The sequence below is a fragment of the Bemisia tabaci genome, chromosome 2, assembly GCF_918797505.1.
Source record: "Bemisia tabaci chromosome 2, PGI_BMITA_v3".
NCBI lineage: Eukaryota > Metazoa > Arthropoda > Insecta > Hemiptera > Aleyrodidae > Bemisia > Bemisia tabaci.
The window spans coordinates 17,598,083-17,614,705 of NC_092794.1; the positions used below are offsets into that span (position 1 = coordinate 17,598,083).

The window sequence follows — 16,623 nt, forward strand, 5'->3', positions numbered from 1 at the left end:
TTATTTTCTATTGTAAATATACTTTTTTTAAGAGCTCACCTGGAGGGGGCCGGGATCCGGACACGTAAGGTCTCCCGGAGAAGGAAGAGGAGGAGCCAGAGGGGAAGGGGACCGGGCGAGGGGGTCCGTAGCCGGAGGGGGGTCCGAAGGAGTCGGGGTGACCGCCGTAGCCGCCGGCAGATGGGGGGCCTCCTTTGATGGGAACGGCCGCGATTGGTCCACCGACCGGCTTAAGTCGCACTGGCTGAGCGTAAATTATGTCGGCCGGTCGGATGTTCCTTTTCGGTTCCGGATTCGTACCGTCTTGGTATTCTTCTTCTTCGTCACACTAAAAATACGGAAGAAGAAGATAAATGTCAAGTATGAGCCACTGAATAACCACATAAGAGCTCAATGTTATGATTTGTTTAAATCGTAAAATTGTATAGCAAAAGCATCGATGGCTAAAGTGCGAAACCACGTGACTCTCTTAAGGGGTTTCAAAATATCTGCTCATATAGTCTGTCCCAGATACGAAGAGCGCTGGAAAATCGGAATAATTTGCACGATGTAGAAGCAAGGTATCGTTCGTTCTATTGATACCCGTCTAATGACCGAGCCAACCCCGCACCGCACAGAGGGCTGGTTACGAGCTCCGCGGCGCGGCGGCGCCTTGCGTCGGGAATCCGCTCCTGGGTCCCGGGGAAAACCGGCCTCGTGCATCGCGTTAGTTCAGACGAACACTATCTAGCTTCTTATTGGTGGGTGGTAATCAATCAATAAGGGATATAACGCAGTCCCTTCTGTGCTTAATTCGCACTCGCATTCTGAACTTTACTGGAGCAACACCACCGGACGATGGCAGCAACAAGTGGGAAGAGGCAAGTGCTCCACTCGCAAGCTCGCGAATTTGTCGCTCGAGTTATCAAGTACTTCGAAAAGGAGAAGCAGAACAACGGACCCTTACTGGGCATCAACCAAGTCTTGGAGAGGACTGCCCAAGCGCTAGATATTGGATATTGTACTGTCAGAAGAATCAAGAAGGAATCCGAGCTTGTGGCGTCTCAGAAAAAGCCGAAGTTTTCAACACCTGGGAAGACGCATAAGAAGAAAGGCAAGGAAGTAGACGACTTTGATGCCGAGGCTATTCGGAGGCATATATACGGTTACTACCGTGATAAAAATGTGCCGACGTTGGATAAGCTGCTGAAATCTCTGGCTGAAGCTGACCTTTACAAAAGCTCACGATCTGCACTTCACCGCCTTCTTCAAGAACTAGGTTTTACCTATAGAAAGCTGAACAATCGCGTCGTTCTCATGGAGAAACCAGCAATTGCTTTGGCGAGGTGTTTCTTCTTGCGCTCTGTCCTGAAGATCGACTGGGAAAAAGTTATTTTCCTGGATGAAACATGGATCAATAAAAACACCTGCTCGACCCACGGTATTTCAGATGGTACCGTCAAAGCACACATCAGCGATCCCAAGCTGGGGAAAGGAGAGAGACTGATAATTTGTCATGCTGGAGGTAGCACAGGATGGATACCTGCACCTCCATTGATATTTTCCTCGAAGAAGACGGGTGACTACCACGAGGAGATGAATGCAGCAACATTTGAAAAGTGGTTTCTGCAGACACTACTTCCAGCTCTTGAACCCGGATCCACGATTATTATGGACAACGCTCCATACCATTCACGCGTCAAGGACAAACCTCCCACAACATCGTCGAGGAAAGCTGTCATAATAGAGTGGCTGCGGAACCACAACGTGCCATGCTCTGAAAGCATGCGGAAGGTCGAACTTTTGGAGTTAGTTCGACGAACCAAACCACCGAAGCCGCAATACGTTCTGGATGAAGAAGCTAAAGCTCAAGGATTCAAAGTTCTACGTTTACCGCCATATCACTGCCATTTCAATGCTATTGAGATGGCGTGGGCATGGCTAAAAGGCTATGTCCAAAAGCGGAACACAACACAGAAGCTTGGTGATGTCAAAGAGCTTTTCCTGGAGGCTGTTGAAAAATTTTCTACCGAGGCCTGGAAATCTTACGTCCAGCATGTGAAGAAAGAAGTCGAGGCTGCCTGGGAACGAGAAGGATTGGCGGATGAAGAAGTAGAACAATTTTTGATCCATCTAGGCGCTGATGACGATGACGATGACGAATCTGATTGGTCTGAATCTGATGACGAAGCAGAAGACGAAATAATGGACGAAAGCGTCGCAGGTTTCCTGCAAGAAGACGGCTACACCCTCGGAGTTGGGTTCCTGCCCTTAGAGAAAGATGATCACAACAGTAATCATCTACCTTATGCTCAAGATTTTATTAATCTTTGAGCCTCGTCGAAAACGGCCCTTTTCAGGGCCACCAAATTTTGAGCATCCCCCCCCCCCTCCACTTCGTTCTCTCACATTCTTCCTCTTAATAATTTAAGCGTTTGGAACCAAAATCTGGGAACAGACCAGAAAACAAATAATCAAAAGAATATTTGAAGCTACGCGTATAGAAATGCCGCTATTCAGCCACATTTCGTGGCTCCTATGACGCTAAGGCATACATCGATTTTCACGTGAGGCCTGCAGTTGCCTATGTAGCTTCATGCTTTTCGGAGCTCACGTAAAAATGGAGGTAAAACCTTTGGTCAGAGGAGCGACGAATAATGTCAATAATCAGGGATTTAAATCGCCTATCCCGGTCTGGAGATGCGAAGGGAGTATGCGTTGCCTCAAGGTGGCTTGCGACCCTCTGTGCGACGCATGTGAGAGGCGACGAGATGACAGGTGACGAGGGTCGAGGCACCCCAACCTGCCAAATAGTGCTAATTATTCCGATTTTCCAGCGCTCTTCGTATCTGGGACAGACTATAATTTATCAATTTGAAGAGAAACGAGTCAACGATATAGCTTGAAATTTAGAACACTATCCTAGTAGGTAGGGAAGAAAACTCGAGTAAGTTTTCAAAAAAGTAAGTTGACTAGTTTTCCAAACAAAAAAATGTATGACAGAAAGTCGGCAACTTCGAAAATGGAGATACGTGGTTCCGCACTCTGGCCATCGGTATGCTTCGCCGTGCTATAATCCATACCTTGCCTTGAGGTTCATTCGGTCTGCGCATAAACAAAGAAACAATTAGGAGCTTTTAGCTAAAGTCCTAGATACACCTGCAAACTAAACGCGCGTCTTGAGCGGCGAGTAGGACAACGGCTGCGTTCGGCAATCTCCGTAGCCTATCAGGTTGCAAATCGCCGCCCGAAATTCGCTCAAAGTAGGATCAGATCCTACATTTTGCGTCTAGACGCGCGTCTAACAAGCAGGTGTATCTGGCGCTTAAGGTTTATGCGGTGAATCTTGAAAAGTCCTCACTTTTATAGATCAGTATAAACAAGATAGGTTAATCCTAAATTCCGATAGTCCACTTCTCGCAGGAATTCCAACTTACCGCCATGAGTCCGAGCCCGCAAAGTTTGTCCCGAACAAAGTGTCTCGGCTCGGTATCGTTTCCGGCCAGCTCTTGTTTGCTCTCGGGGTCAACGTAGAGGTCATCGGTGACCTCTAGGTGGCGCCCTTCCCTGTCAGCGGGCCCTTCGTTCTTTTGCCCCTCCCCGGTGGCTGGAACAGGGGTTGGGGCGACCACAGGGTTTCCTGAGCTCGCATCTCCGCTTGACTTGTCCTTGTTCCACGACCATGAATCACAGGAAACCGCCGTCAACGCTGCCAGCAGCAGCGCGATCTGTAGTCGCATCCTGAAACAAACGGCAAGAGGTTAGTTAGGGTGTTTGGAGCAAAAAACTTAATATGCACTGAAAATTAAACATGAGTAGGAATTTCATTTCGAAAAGTTTCGTCAACTCGCACCTCGTCATGGGGCCCTTACATTTTAGGATTTGGGGCCCCTAATGACGAAGTAACCCAAGCCTTTAAGAGCTGATCCGGCTCTACAGATCCTGATTATAGATACAATTGTAAATTAGAATAAGCATTTCATTCAATTGAGTACATGAACCTTTATTCCAAATTAGAAATCGGAAAAATGAAAGATCATAACTTTGACTTGATGAAAGTTACGCCAAACAAGATATCCATTAAGTTTGTTGATCAAAATACTGAAACGTCTAGTTCAAGGAGATTTGAAGTGATGGATTCTTTTCAACCTCACGTGAAATTCCACCTCTTCCATCTTCACCACCTGATGTGGCACTGCGAGCTTTACTCCTGCAGGAATAGAAAGTGAGAGTGCTGTTTCCAGAGGGGTCATTAACATGTCTTCAAGCAAGACAATTATGCATACCCGCTCGAATAGCTGACGAGTGCGCACGTTTCAAGCTTGTGCCTTTTCCGCATACATGGTTAGCTGATTTACGGTGCGAGAAAATGGACTGAAAGAAAAACTTCGGCCGTAAAAGTCGTATTTACGGGATATGTAGACATATACCGTCCGCGTTCCGGGCTTAGAGGCCGGAAGTTCAGGTTGCAGCACCCGGAGCAATTGAAGCACGGCTCCAGCACACCCGGAACTTTTGACTTGTGAGCCTGAACCGGACGATATATCTACATAGCCCGTAACTTTTTTTAGTGTGCGACGGCTATGCGTGGTATGAGATATTAGGTATATCTCAATACTTAAAAAAATATATTCAATTAGCTGTAGTTCTTGTATACATCATATCTTAAGCATTGAATTATCTCAGTTGCAGGATTTATACTGTGTCTACCACCGCATAAAAACTGTGTCAATTTAAGTGTACTTTCATCTTAGAATCATTCGTAAGCCACCGCCGCGCATTCGTAGAGTGTTTTAGATCAAACCTTGGCTGTTACTACTTTCTTACACCCGCGTTAAAGTCTCTCAAACACTGCTCCCAAATGCTCCTTACGCACGGCATGCGTTTAGATTTCATTTTACAATAAAATACCACTATTTCTGGCTCGTCGATGAAAGCACCTATCTACCGAGGGAAACTACACTGGTAAAAAAAAGTAGCTTGGATCAAGAGTCCAGACTCTTAAAAACATTGACAAGAAAAAATACTCTTGATTCAATCGGATTTTTCCTTGAATCAAAGAGCCAAGCCTCTTGATTTAAGCGGATTTCCATTTGAATCAAGAGTATTTTTTCTTGTCAATGTTTTTTAGAGTCTGGACTCTAGATCCAAGCTACATTTTTTTACCAGTGTAAAGGCTCTTGTGTTGTTCCTTAAATACGCCAAAAATTGTACCTCTTAATTGCAAAATGAAGTCCATTTCATTTTAGTTCATCCTAAAATTAGACCGAAGTGTGTAGACTGTTCTTGATCAAACCTCAACTGTCGCTACTTTCTTGCACCAGCGTTAAAGTCTCTCAATCACTGGTCTCAATACACCAGATCCGACTCTACTAAAAAATAGTGCCATGCACTTCCATACGAAATTTCATCTTAGTTTAAAATCAATTCTAAGCCACCGCTGCATCATGTTCTAGATCAAACCTCGACTGTCGCTACTTTCTTACACCCGCGTTAAAGTCTCTCAACCACTGGTCTCAATACACCAGATCCGACTCTACTAAGAAATAGTGCCATGCACTTCCGTACGACATTTCATCTTAGTTTAAAATCAATCCTAAGCCACCGCTGCATCATGTTCTAGATCAAACCTCGACTGTCGCTACTTTCTTATACACCCGCGTTAAAGTCTCTCAATCACTGGTCTCAATACACCAGATACGACTCTACTAAAAAATAGTGCCATGCACTTCCATACGACATTCCATCTTAGTTTATAATCAATCCTAAGCCACCGCTGCATCATGTTCTAGATCAAACCTCGACTGTCGCTACTATCTTACACCCGCGTTAAAGTCTCTCAATCACTGGTCTCAATACACCAGATCCGACTCTACTAAAAAATAGTGCCATGCACTTCCATACGACATTCCATCTTAGTTTATAATCAATCCTAAGCCACCGCTGCATCATGTTCTAGATCAAACCTCGATTGTCGCTACTTTCTTATACACCCACGTTAAAGTCTCTCAATCACCGGTCTCAATACACCAGACGCGACTCTACCTACAAACAGTGCCGCTTACGCACGGCAGTTCTTTGGCAATGCAGGACAAAGTTGGGGCGGTGAATGCGCTATTGCGCGGTCGGATTGTTGTCCCACGCGCAGGCGCAGCGCAGGTTATTGTCGGATGTTTTTTGTGCGTTTTGCAAGATCGGGTTTCCCCGGGGCTCGGCGACGTCATCGCGTCACAGATCGCTGCTCGCACTCGAACCAGATGACGTAAGCCGGGCGTCTGGCCGACGTGCCACTGATCATTGAGCGTCGTTTGCTTTGATGACACTGCCGAACTCCGACCCCGTTCGGGTCGTGAAATTCAGGGGAGTTACTCTTCTCCGAGCTGTTTGTTTCCGGGCGCTTACGATCACGATCATCTGAGAGATTCAGCGTTTTGTGGTTGTAATACAATTATTCAGTGCTGCGGGCTGATCGACAAAGCTATAGACGAAGAAGACAAAAGGGATTTGGAGGGGTCCTATCGGTAAAAGGGGTGGTTGCAATTGACAAAGAAGGTAGACTCACGGCACCCCATGCGAGACCTTCGAGTTAGTCCATAATTTTCTCCCTTAGTCTAAAGGAACCGACCATTTCAACCAGTAGGATCGCTCCACACTCCCGATGTCTTCTTTGTCTATAGTTTTGTCTAACAATTTCAACGATCAGCCCGCTCTTTGACCCTCTCGATCACATTTAACTGTTATCACTAACAATAGGTCACTAAACCATGAACGAATTTTGCTCTGCGGGTTCATTGTTCTGGAGGCAAATGACGTGTAAAACACGATGCGCATTGCGTTCATTAAAAACGCCAAAAAAGAAATCAGGAAGCGAGGAATACGTAGTTCAAAAACGCAACTTTTCCGCAAATTTAAAACGCCCTGGTTTCGCGCTGAAACTGATGATGCCATAAGGCACTGATTGGAAGCGAACACGGGTTTCTCTCTCGCATGAGAATACAATAGGAAAGTGGAAACTATAAATCCAGAATCACAAAATTGAATCTCATTAACGTTAACCAACAAGTCAACATTAAAATAAATAAAAGTGGCTAGTTTAGCGCCACCTATTCACATTTTCATTTAGGAGGACTACACTTGCTTTGTGACGATGAAATTTTTTAATTAAGACGACCAAAAAATGTCATCATCATCAGAAAGTTTTCGTTGTTACAGCAAAATTTTTATTTAATGTAATACACAGTTTCCTGAACGCATCAATAGATTTTCTCAGAGCAGCAAGAAACTGCCAAAATTGTTTTTCTCTTATTGAAACCGATATTCCTCGGTGAAGAATAAGGTGCAAAATTCGTATCACCCTACGCAAATTAGAGAAATTTCTGTCTGACTTTTGAGTGATAAAGTTGGCACCAGTGTAAAGTCGGGAGCGCAGCGCGCGACGGATTATTACGTTTCCGGCTTGCGGCGGGCCGCTCATTTCCGGAAACATCCGTTTACACTCCCAATTAATTCACGCCTGGGTCCCAGCGCAGCGATCTGAGATGAGAACCGGAGCTCAGTCTTTGTCTATAGCTCTGATTACTGTCTTTAAATTCCATTTTCTGGTCCGTTCTGCTTGCCGCGCCTCCTCCCGCCTGGTTTGGAGGGTGATAGGGAAAGATGATCCCGCAGTTTTATGAACCATGACGATTAGTAATTAATGAAGTACACAATAGTGTAGAAAATTCCTGATTTTTAAGATAGTAGCGGTGGTTTGTCAATGAAACTTCTCACTCCTTTGCGTAAAATAGATCTCGCAAGAGTGTAAAAGAATCCTTTTTTGATTTTCTAGAACAGTTGGTCGAATTCCAAAATGTTATGTCATTGGATGCTAAATATCTGGGAGTAAAAATTTCGTACTACTAATAAGTCGCTCTCATAGTCCGAGAGCCAGACGGAATTTAGTGACAAACTCGTGATACAAGTTTTGACCACTTAAGTTGATAGCCTTACATGCACTGACTTCGAAGATGGTCGTCTGCCCCGCTGAAGCGTGTGCCAATACGTGGCAGACAATCGTTTTCTGTGCGAATACAGATTTAATTGGTCAAAAATTGTGTCACGATTTTGTTACTAAATATCGTTTGGCTCTCGGGCTATCATAGCGCTTCTGTGCGCTCTGCGACACCCAACCGCCACTGACCGCGATCTTGCCAGAGCTCCTCCGGCGGATCGCATCTCCACATTTCTCGCCTTATTCCCTCAATCCACGATTTGGCAGGGCGTCCTCTAAGTTTTCTGTCAACTGGGACCCAATCCAGAATCATCTTATGCAACCTATCATCTGGCGTCCTTTGCACGAGCCCGCAGTAAAAACTTTCCTGACCAAAAAAATTTCACTAACGGAGACATAGTCTGTTAAAAAAACATAATAAAATTAAATTTCCTACGTCTGTATCAAGTGCAAACTATGGTTCCCTCCATCGACGATCGGTCAAAGGATCATCGCACGGATTTACAAAAAAAAAAAAAAAAAAAAAAAAAAAAAAAAAAGAATTTTGTCGATAAGAAACGACGCTTTAAGTCAAAATAAAATCTCAAGAAAATGTTTTTCAGTGGATATCATCTTCGAAGCTAGAGTTCTATCCTCAGAACGCAAGTCCCAAAGCTATAAAACGGTTTTAGGATTTCATTATGTCCGTATGAGTTACGGGCATCGGCTCAGCTGCCCGTGAACTATGATGAGTGATGAGACTTGGAGGTGTCGGAGAAAAAGTGTAATTAAGACGGTCAGCTGACCTTGTCGATTGAGTAACGGGCATGGCTGGTGTAAGTGGAAAGTTGGCTCTATCTAATCAAAATCAATGTCCACGCATGAGCTGCTTTTATGTCGCGTAACTCTGGCTGTGCCAGCATTCATCGCGGTTGCCGAGTTTTCTCGAGCCCATTTACAGGTGACAAGTCATTTCCCAAGATTTTTTTTCCAACTCCAAGTTTTCGTGATAATTTTTCCTAATATATTCTTTTTTCAGAAGGGGTCCGCGAAACACGCCTTTGGAAAAATGATGTATCTTGGTAAAATGTTGACAAAATATGTTCAACAAGGGCTCATTTTGTAATCTAGAGCCCTGAAAATCGCATAGACAGGTTTTTTTTGTTGGCGCATTCAATGCATATCGTTGCAAAATTTTTGGGACCGCTCCTATGTATACATAAATGCGATACATGAAACTATTTCCGTGATTTGTAATTATTTGTAATTATTGTATGTTTTTTCAGCCTCGTCCCCTCCTTTTACTGTCTATTTTTACTCTACATTCTCGGGCTGCCATAAAGTACTTTTATCTATAGAACTATTTAACTTGGGTTCAGATTTTTTAGCGATCATCTTTTTTTCAATGAATACTATGACCATACTATGATGACCATATAACTTTATATTTTACTTTAATAATGTACGAATAAGAACAAATAGGTTAAGAAAAGTTTAAAAAAATATAAAATATAGGTTTAACTGTGTATACTCTGTCTACGATTTTAATTTGCTAGCAGATGAATCAGGCACGACCACCGTACTTTTTTTTTGCTAGAGAAAGTCACTTAAACGGGTGGGGGGGGGGGGGGGGGCAAATTCGAGCGTGCATGTGGGAGACAGTAGTTGCGAAATTTCGTCCGCCTAATCTGCACGCTCTTATGAAGGAGGGAGGAAGAGCGTGGGTATTTCGCGAATTGAAAGGTGCGTTCACGGCAAGGTATGGAGATGTTCAAATTAGGAAGCGAGTAATTAGTGGCTAGATCATGACAATAGAGTCCGTTGTATAAACACGTGAGAATGAAACAATGTTTAAGAACTGCAAGATTGTCCACATTGTGGCCATTTGCATTGTCAGTGATGGAGTTTTGCTCTATCGATCGACCCTGTTTCACATTGATTTTCTTTCTTGAAAATATTATTGATTCTTTTCCCAGGTTTTTATAGTAAGCTATTTGATGTGATCAATCGCGATCTTATATTGAAATTTAAGAGAAAAGTGAGGGCAGAGGAAAAGAAGGGAGGATGTAAAATTTTCAAATTTGAAATTTCAATTAAAAAAAAAAAAAAAATTCTTCTACAGGATTGGTGAGTCGTCTATCTTAAGCAAACCTTACATCTACTCTGTTTGGAAACTGACACCAGTGGTGAAGCGTGAATGGTCGAGTATCGATATTTCTCCATTTAAAGCTATGGTGAAGAATCGATTATCAAGGTGGTCTTTTCGAACACCCTATTTATCGATCCTTTTCCATATGTTTAAATGGCAGATCAATCGATGTATCGCGAAGCACGCCATGCCACTGACTGATACCTTGACGAAGACGCCTAGGCGATGTGAATGACAGAGGTTTCTTTTATGGGCCTTTCTGTTAACGGACGTCTGTAGCATGACAAACAGCATGCGATAATACCACTTACGCTCCAACGTCAGATGTCGCGACGCCAGGGCCGGACTGGCTAAGGCAGCTAGGCAGCGATCGCTGCCTAAGAATTGTCGGCTCAGGGGCCCCGACGGGGCCCCTGAGCCGACAATTCCTGAATTTATTCTTCAATAAATGAGATGAATCCATGAAAAAGTGAAAAATCCTTGAAAAAAATCCTTGAATTTATTCTTCAATAAATGAAATGAATCCTTGAAAAACCCTCGTTTTTTCCAGTCCTTGAGGGTTTAACTCATAACACCTTCTCTGAGCCCTTCCGGCATATAAGGGTTTTTTACTTTAAACAGCATGACTCTTTCTCTGAGACCCCTATAGCCCGAAGAAGGTCACTTCTGGGGCCCTTGAAAAGATGTCAGCAGGGGCCCCTGACCCTGGGCTCGAAAAAAAGAATTTCACTTTCAGGGGCCCTTCCGGGTCTCGAAAGCTCTTTTTTCCGGTCTTTGAAGGTTACTCGATTTAAAATGACTTCTTTTTTGAGGCGCCCCTACTGGCCCTGCAGCCGGGAGAAGGTAACTTCAGGGGCGGGGCCTCTGAAAAGATACCAGCAGAGGCCCCTGCGTATAAGTTTGAGGAGGTTATGTGCTTCTTTATCAACAAGAGAAATCGCCGAATTTTTCAAAAAATATCTAAAAAATAGGTGACATTTTCGGAGGCGCTATCTATCAAATTTCAATGCGAAAAGAGCCTAAAACTTCTATTTTCAGGGGTTAAATTTTCAAAATGTGGGGGAGGACCCCCACACCCCCTCCATCCCTGGGGGGCGACCCCCCAGACCCCCCATAGGGGCCCAGTTTTTACGTCAGGGGCCCCAAAATCCTAGTAGCTGCCTAACTTTTTTTACGCCAGTCCGACTCTGGCGACGCGGCGATTATGTAACTGAAATAGTAACAGAGACTAAAAAGCGAAATTTTTTATGTACTTTTCAGTACGCACGCCATCAAGTCGACCTAATACTTTTGGTTTAAATCGAAATACCGTTTTAGATACCAAAATTATGTACAACTATTATAGTATTAGAGTGTTTATACAGTACGGACATGCGGGATTTGTCGGAAGATGGAAAGACAACTCTATACCTACAACCCTCTAACACAAAAAAAGTGTCTGCCAATCTTCAGATTCCTTAGGAATTCCTTCAGACTCTTCAGGTTTATAAATGAGTGACTCTCACAAAAATGAGTAACTTTTATGTAAAAACTATTTTAGTCAATTACGTGCCACATTAACGACGGGTCCTAACTCTTCTAATAATCCACTCTGTATAATTCGAATTCATAGGTTGGGTGGCCTTTTGGGCCCTAAAAGCTCCACGAACATGAACTTTTCTCCGACTTAAAGTAGATGGCATGTGGAGTCTCCAAAATATATTGCTGGCCAAAGTGCGAAACCACGTGGCTCCGTTTATGACGTCACAGACTTCCAGTCATGCTTCATTTTTCTGAAAACTATAGTCATCATACTTCCTTGAAAACTTGTTTGAACTTTCTTCTCTTTCAGCAGAATATTCCGTACGAATAGCAAACTGTGCCGGCTTGTCTCTTTCGAAAGGAAAATAAAAAAATAAAATAAGAGCAGAAATTCGGAAACATTTCAACGGAGATACGTGGATTCGCACTTTGGCCGTGAATATTACCTCTGGATAGAATCGATACACATCCAACAGAGGATACCTATAGTGACGTCATAACTTTAACAGCCCATCAAGCTTGCCCGTCCTGTTGCACGAACAGTTCGACAAGAAGTGGCCGGCCGGCGCGGAAGAAGAAACGGTGCGACCGTAATACGTAATCGCTGAGAATAAAAACGAACGGTTTCAAGGTCGTTACTCGATGGTCGTTGGCTCGTCGGAGCGTTGGTCGCTGCGCCTTCGTAGAAAGTAAGAGTGGTCTCCCGCAAACCGCGCTGCGCCTACTGCAGCACCCACCCGCCCCCTCCCTTGGTGAAAGCTCAACTTCTCGCGACGCCGTCTTTGGACACACGCGGCTCCCTCCCACATGAACGTACGACAGGGCCTCCTCTCATCACTTCCAGGTTTCTGGGCGATTTTTGACATCCGAAATAAACTACATTTCAGCGGACAACGTCTGAAAGACAGGTTTATCCATAAGAAATGCTTAAAATACGTAAATACGTAACGGTCTAGGTGGGATGGATGTCTAAGCCTGCGTTACAACGCATAGCAAGGTGGAGGGAAGAGGCCAGGATTACGTTACGTCACCTATATAGTGTTGAATACGGCGAGGAGCGCCAATTTTTTGGAGGCTTTATCAGATGACAAATTGATGCGATGTGGCAATTTAAATTCAAAATGCTTTACAAAACACTGATTTGAAGAAGAGGTCGACTAGAACGTTTCGTAATTCTTTAGGGAGGCTCAGACCTTTGGCACAGGTCCGTGTTACAGAGAGAGGGAGAGGGGGGTCGTCATAAATTTAGATTTCAGCGTTACGTTTTCATGAATGTCCCCTAGTTGTCCTCCTGTACTAAATCTCTCATTGCCAATACCTATCTCGTGCGAAGTCAGTATTTAACAATACTTCTTACCCCACCAGTGAAATCACTGTTACCCTAATTTTACATACAATCTTTTCAACTTTTAAACTTTTTTTTACAACTTTTCTCAAGGATCCCGTGAATTTTACTCTTCGGAAGTGCTTAATGAATATCCGACGGCTTGATTGTATGTATGATATTTAACTACACTGAGCGGCACGTAATTGCAACCTCCAGGTTTTACGTTTTTGAAAGGGCTTTGAAAGGGCGTTTCAGAAAGGAAAAATATTAATTCAAAATTTTACGGTCTTAGAAATGGTAGGTTTTCCTGTTTACACTGAGATCCGGAAAGGAAATTATGGAACGTTGAATGAGGGGCTTGAAGGGCAAGGCACATAGTGTAGTTTATGCCATGTCGAGAAATACGTATTTAAAGTTTCGAAATTACAAGGATCCTCGTGGCGGAAAAAAATTCCAAAGTGACTTTTTGATGCTTACAAATTTAAAGGGACCGAATTTTTCACAGGCGATGCATACAGACTAGTTTTACTTGAAATCATTAATATCCTATATTATTTTCTTAAACTGCTCTTATGCGCTTTATCCTCCAGGCTCCGCAAATGTTATAAAGCCAAGTGTGCGCAAAATTGAAACCACTCCGGCTCCATTTTTGCGCTTTTTTTCTGATTAATTTGTCAGTGAAACATGTAAGTAGCCGCTAAGAATTGTCATGAAAGTTGCGAAAGGTATTTAATGATGAGTATTTGAGTACATAGGCGATAGTTTTGACACCTACTTAGGATACTACAACTAAAGTGTAAGTGTGCGCCACACCTCTCACCGCTAACGAAAGGCGTCTTTATAGTCTCGTGGGTATGACTAAGTGGCGATGGCGCAAGTGCACCGAGATGGAACTAAATTCTGGCGCCGGACGCATGAAGTGAATTTTAATTCGAGTATCCGACCCGGACGCATTTCACGACAACACCTGCGACACCGCCACCGTCTTGCGCAACTGCAAGTTTTCGAAGACGCCGCTTCTTGCAAAAAATTCGTCAGTTTTCATGCTGAACTTAGCAACAGTTCTGATTAAACAAAAATGGCATACACTGAAAAAAAAAATATTAATAAAAGTATTTTAAATTTTTAAAGCAAATCTCGGAATAAAATGATTGTTTTTTACATTAAGAACAGCTTTTTATTACTCCTTTCAACCTCTTTTTAACCTATTTCATCAAGCTTTTGAGTTGAATTGTGTGAAAACTGCTCTTGTCCCATACGACGAGTGATCCATATTATGACTCGATCAAAGTTGCCATCTTCGCGTGAAGTTGATCTGAACTGATCAAAGAATCTCTGATCAAAATTTAGTCCAAGAGCTTACGACATACGTTGTTTCAAAGTAGTTCTTCCTCTCTCATTCTTCTTTTCTACTAGTAGAAGTAGAGTACCTACTTCTAAGCTTAAAAATCTTGATTCGAAAACCGTCACCTGTTAGGAAATAATGGTGCATGACATTAGATTTTGAACCGCCCTTGTTTATTAAATAAAAAAATAAAAATGTGTTTGCTTCCGATAAAGTAAGACGAGATTGGAGTCATTGCCCCGAGAGCCTGATGAATGATGAGCCGATGACATCGATTCTCATCGGTGATGTAACCGGCGCGCATGCGCGATGGTGGCCTTCAGATGTCGACGGGTTGCCTGAACTCATTAGAGCCCCTTGAATCGAGGGTTGCCACCTTGCTAGAATTTTTCGAGTTCGACCATAGTAATTAAAACTAAAAAGAGCGAAAACCGGCAATGTCCGATTAATTATGTCTGATCCAGCGCAGTGGGTTACCATAGATTCAGACGCATTGTCGAGAGCGTGAAGGACAGAATTTTGGTCTATTTACGGAAGTGCATCGCGCCTTCAGGTATACTCGAATCGCTTCCGTTGTGATGAATCACCTATTCGGAGGGATGATGGATTATTTTGATCACACTAATTAGCGTAGTATTAGACAGAGACGTCAGTGGGCCAGCTTTGTTGGCTCTTGCTATATCTACATACATAAATTTCTGATGAAAAAGTAGTAAGGTGAGGTAATAGAAATAGACAGCGGGTACGAAAAATATTCTAATCTAACTACCATGTACAGGCCTTTCTCTCTGTCTCGTCCTTTCATATTGATAAATTGATTGCATTTGTAAAAATGAAGGATCCCTGTGTGCCCCGGTGAGAGATTGACTCAAAGACTTAAACGCTCGGGCAGAAAGATAGATGTAATCAATTTAAGGAGCTTACTGCAAGCAAGATGCAAAATGTTGGCTATTTATTTTGCTTGCGTGCAAATGGAGGATCTCTGTTGCCTCCTCTGAAATGTGGCAACGTCTGAAGGCTCTTTTGAAGCTATGATATTCGGATTATTTGGCCATTCGTCTTTTCCGACTTTATCCGACCTAAAATGACCAAGAAAAAAACCTGGGAGTCTGGGACATCCTGTATATAAAAAGACCCTATAGTTAGCCCATCATTTTCTCCCTTAGTCTTTAGGAGCCACCTATTTCAACCGATAGGATCACTCTATACTCCCTATGCCTTTTTTGTCTATAGCTTTTTTTCCCCATCAATTTCAATGATTAGCCCACTGGAATATTCACACCTCATAAAATCCTAACGATCGATAGGTTAAAGTAGTGCCTAAGTTTCGATTGCATGCTCCCGAAATCCTATCTTAATTTTCCCTCCTAACTCTTAAACAAAGAAAGGAAACTAAAGATTTCCCGAGATCGCGTGTTAAGAAAACACTTCCTTTGGTCCTCGGAACTGCAGGGGGGAAATCCCGCCATCAACGCGCGGAACGCCGCAAACGCCGAGCTTTCTTTGGATAAGTTGCGCTCACCTTGGAATACTTTTCAACGTTGCCACTCCGTGAGAAATTCGCCGGGATTTCTCCTTTTAAGAAGCGAATATTTGTTTGTTTCGTTTGTTTTTCAAATGAAAAGCAACACTGTCTAGCCTTAACCCGGTCTCAAGCTGTTCTAGGATCGCACGTGATGGGCTTGGCAATTGAAACCTAATGACCGGAACATTGCGAGTTAGAGCCAAAAATGGAGTCGTTGCTGAGTCGAGTAAAATTAAGGAATTACCGGCTAGAATTTCGAAAGACAAACGTATGATTTGCTCCTGCAAATTTTGGATTTGAACATGACCGCATCGTATCATATAAGGCCTCGCTAAAAAGGTAAAAGGTAAGAGCTAGGCAAAAGGTCTATCTGCTTTTGTATCTCTCAGATCCACAATTACAGAGCGCTTTGGAATGTTTGACTCAGTGGCGCCATCTTACGAACATCTGAGGAGGGGGGAGGTAAAGTTTTTTAGAAGGGTTGTTCATATATTTGCTTGGACAAGGGGAGGAGGTGGCGAGACTTTTCTACAAAACTTCTCTTAATTTAATCAAAATCCCTGTAACAGACTCTCCTGTTTCTGCTGCATGTGTAATCAAGCTTGTTCATGAAGTTAAAGAGAGAATGATCAGAAAAACGAAAAAAAGAAAAAAAGTATCCTCCCTGACCCCTCCGCATCCTGTCTTTTCGACTTATCACTGTCTTTCTCAGAAATAATGGAAGCGAACTGCCTGTTACAAATGAACTTTAAGCTGACAGCTTTTTATTCCTTTTTTTTTGGGGGGGGGGGGGGAGTTCACACGACTT

The 16,623-nt window shown here is 43.2% G+C and overlaps 1 protein-coding gene across 3 annotated transcripts in view; it reads right to left on the reverse strand.

The window, feature by feature from the left end:
• LOC109030487 (uncharacterized) overlaps positions 1 to 16,623 on the reverse strand; it is a 46,359-nt gene that overhangs the window by 22,833 nt on the left and 6,903 nt on the right. For all 3 annotated transcript variants that reach the window (XM_019041471.2, XM_072296807.1, XM_072296806.1), the window contains exons 2-3: positions 3,417 to 3,720; positions 40 to 328 (exon numbers count right to left, since the gene is read on the reverse strand). In XM_019041471.2, coding sequence (XP_018897016.2) covers positions 40 to 328; positions 3,417 to 3,720 — 593 coding nt within the window. The remainder of the gene's footprint in view (positions 1 to 39; positions 329 to 3,416; positions 3,721 to 16,623) is intronic.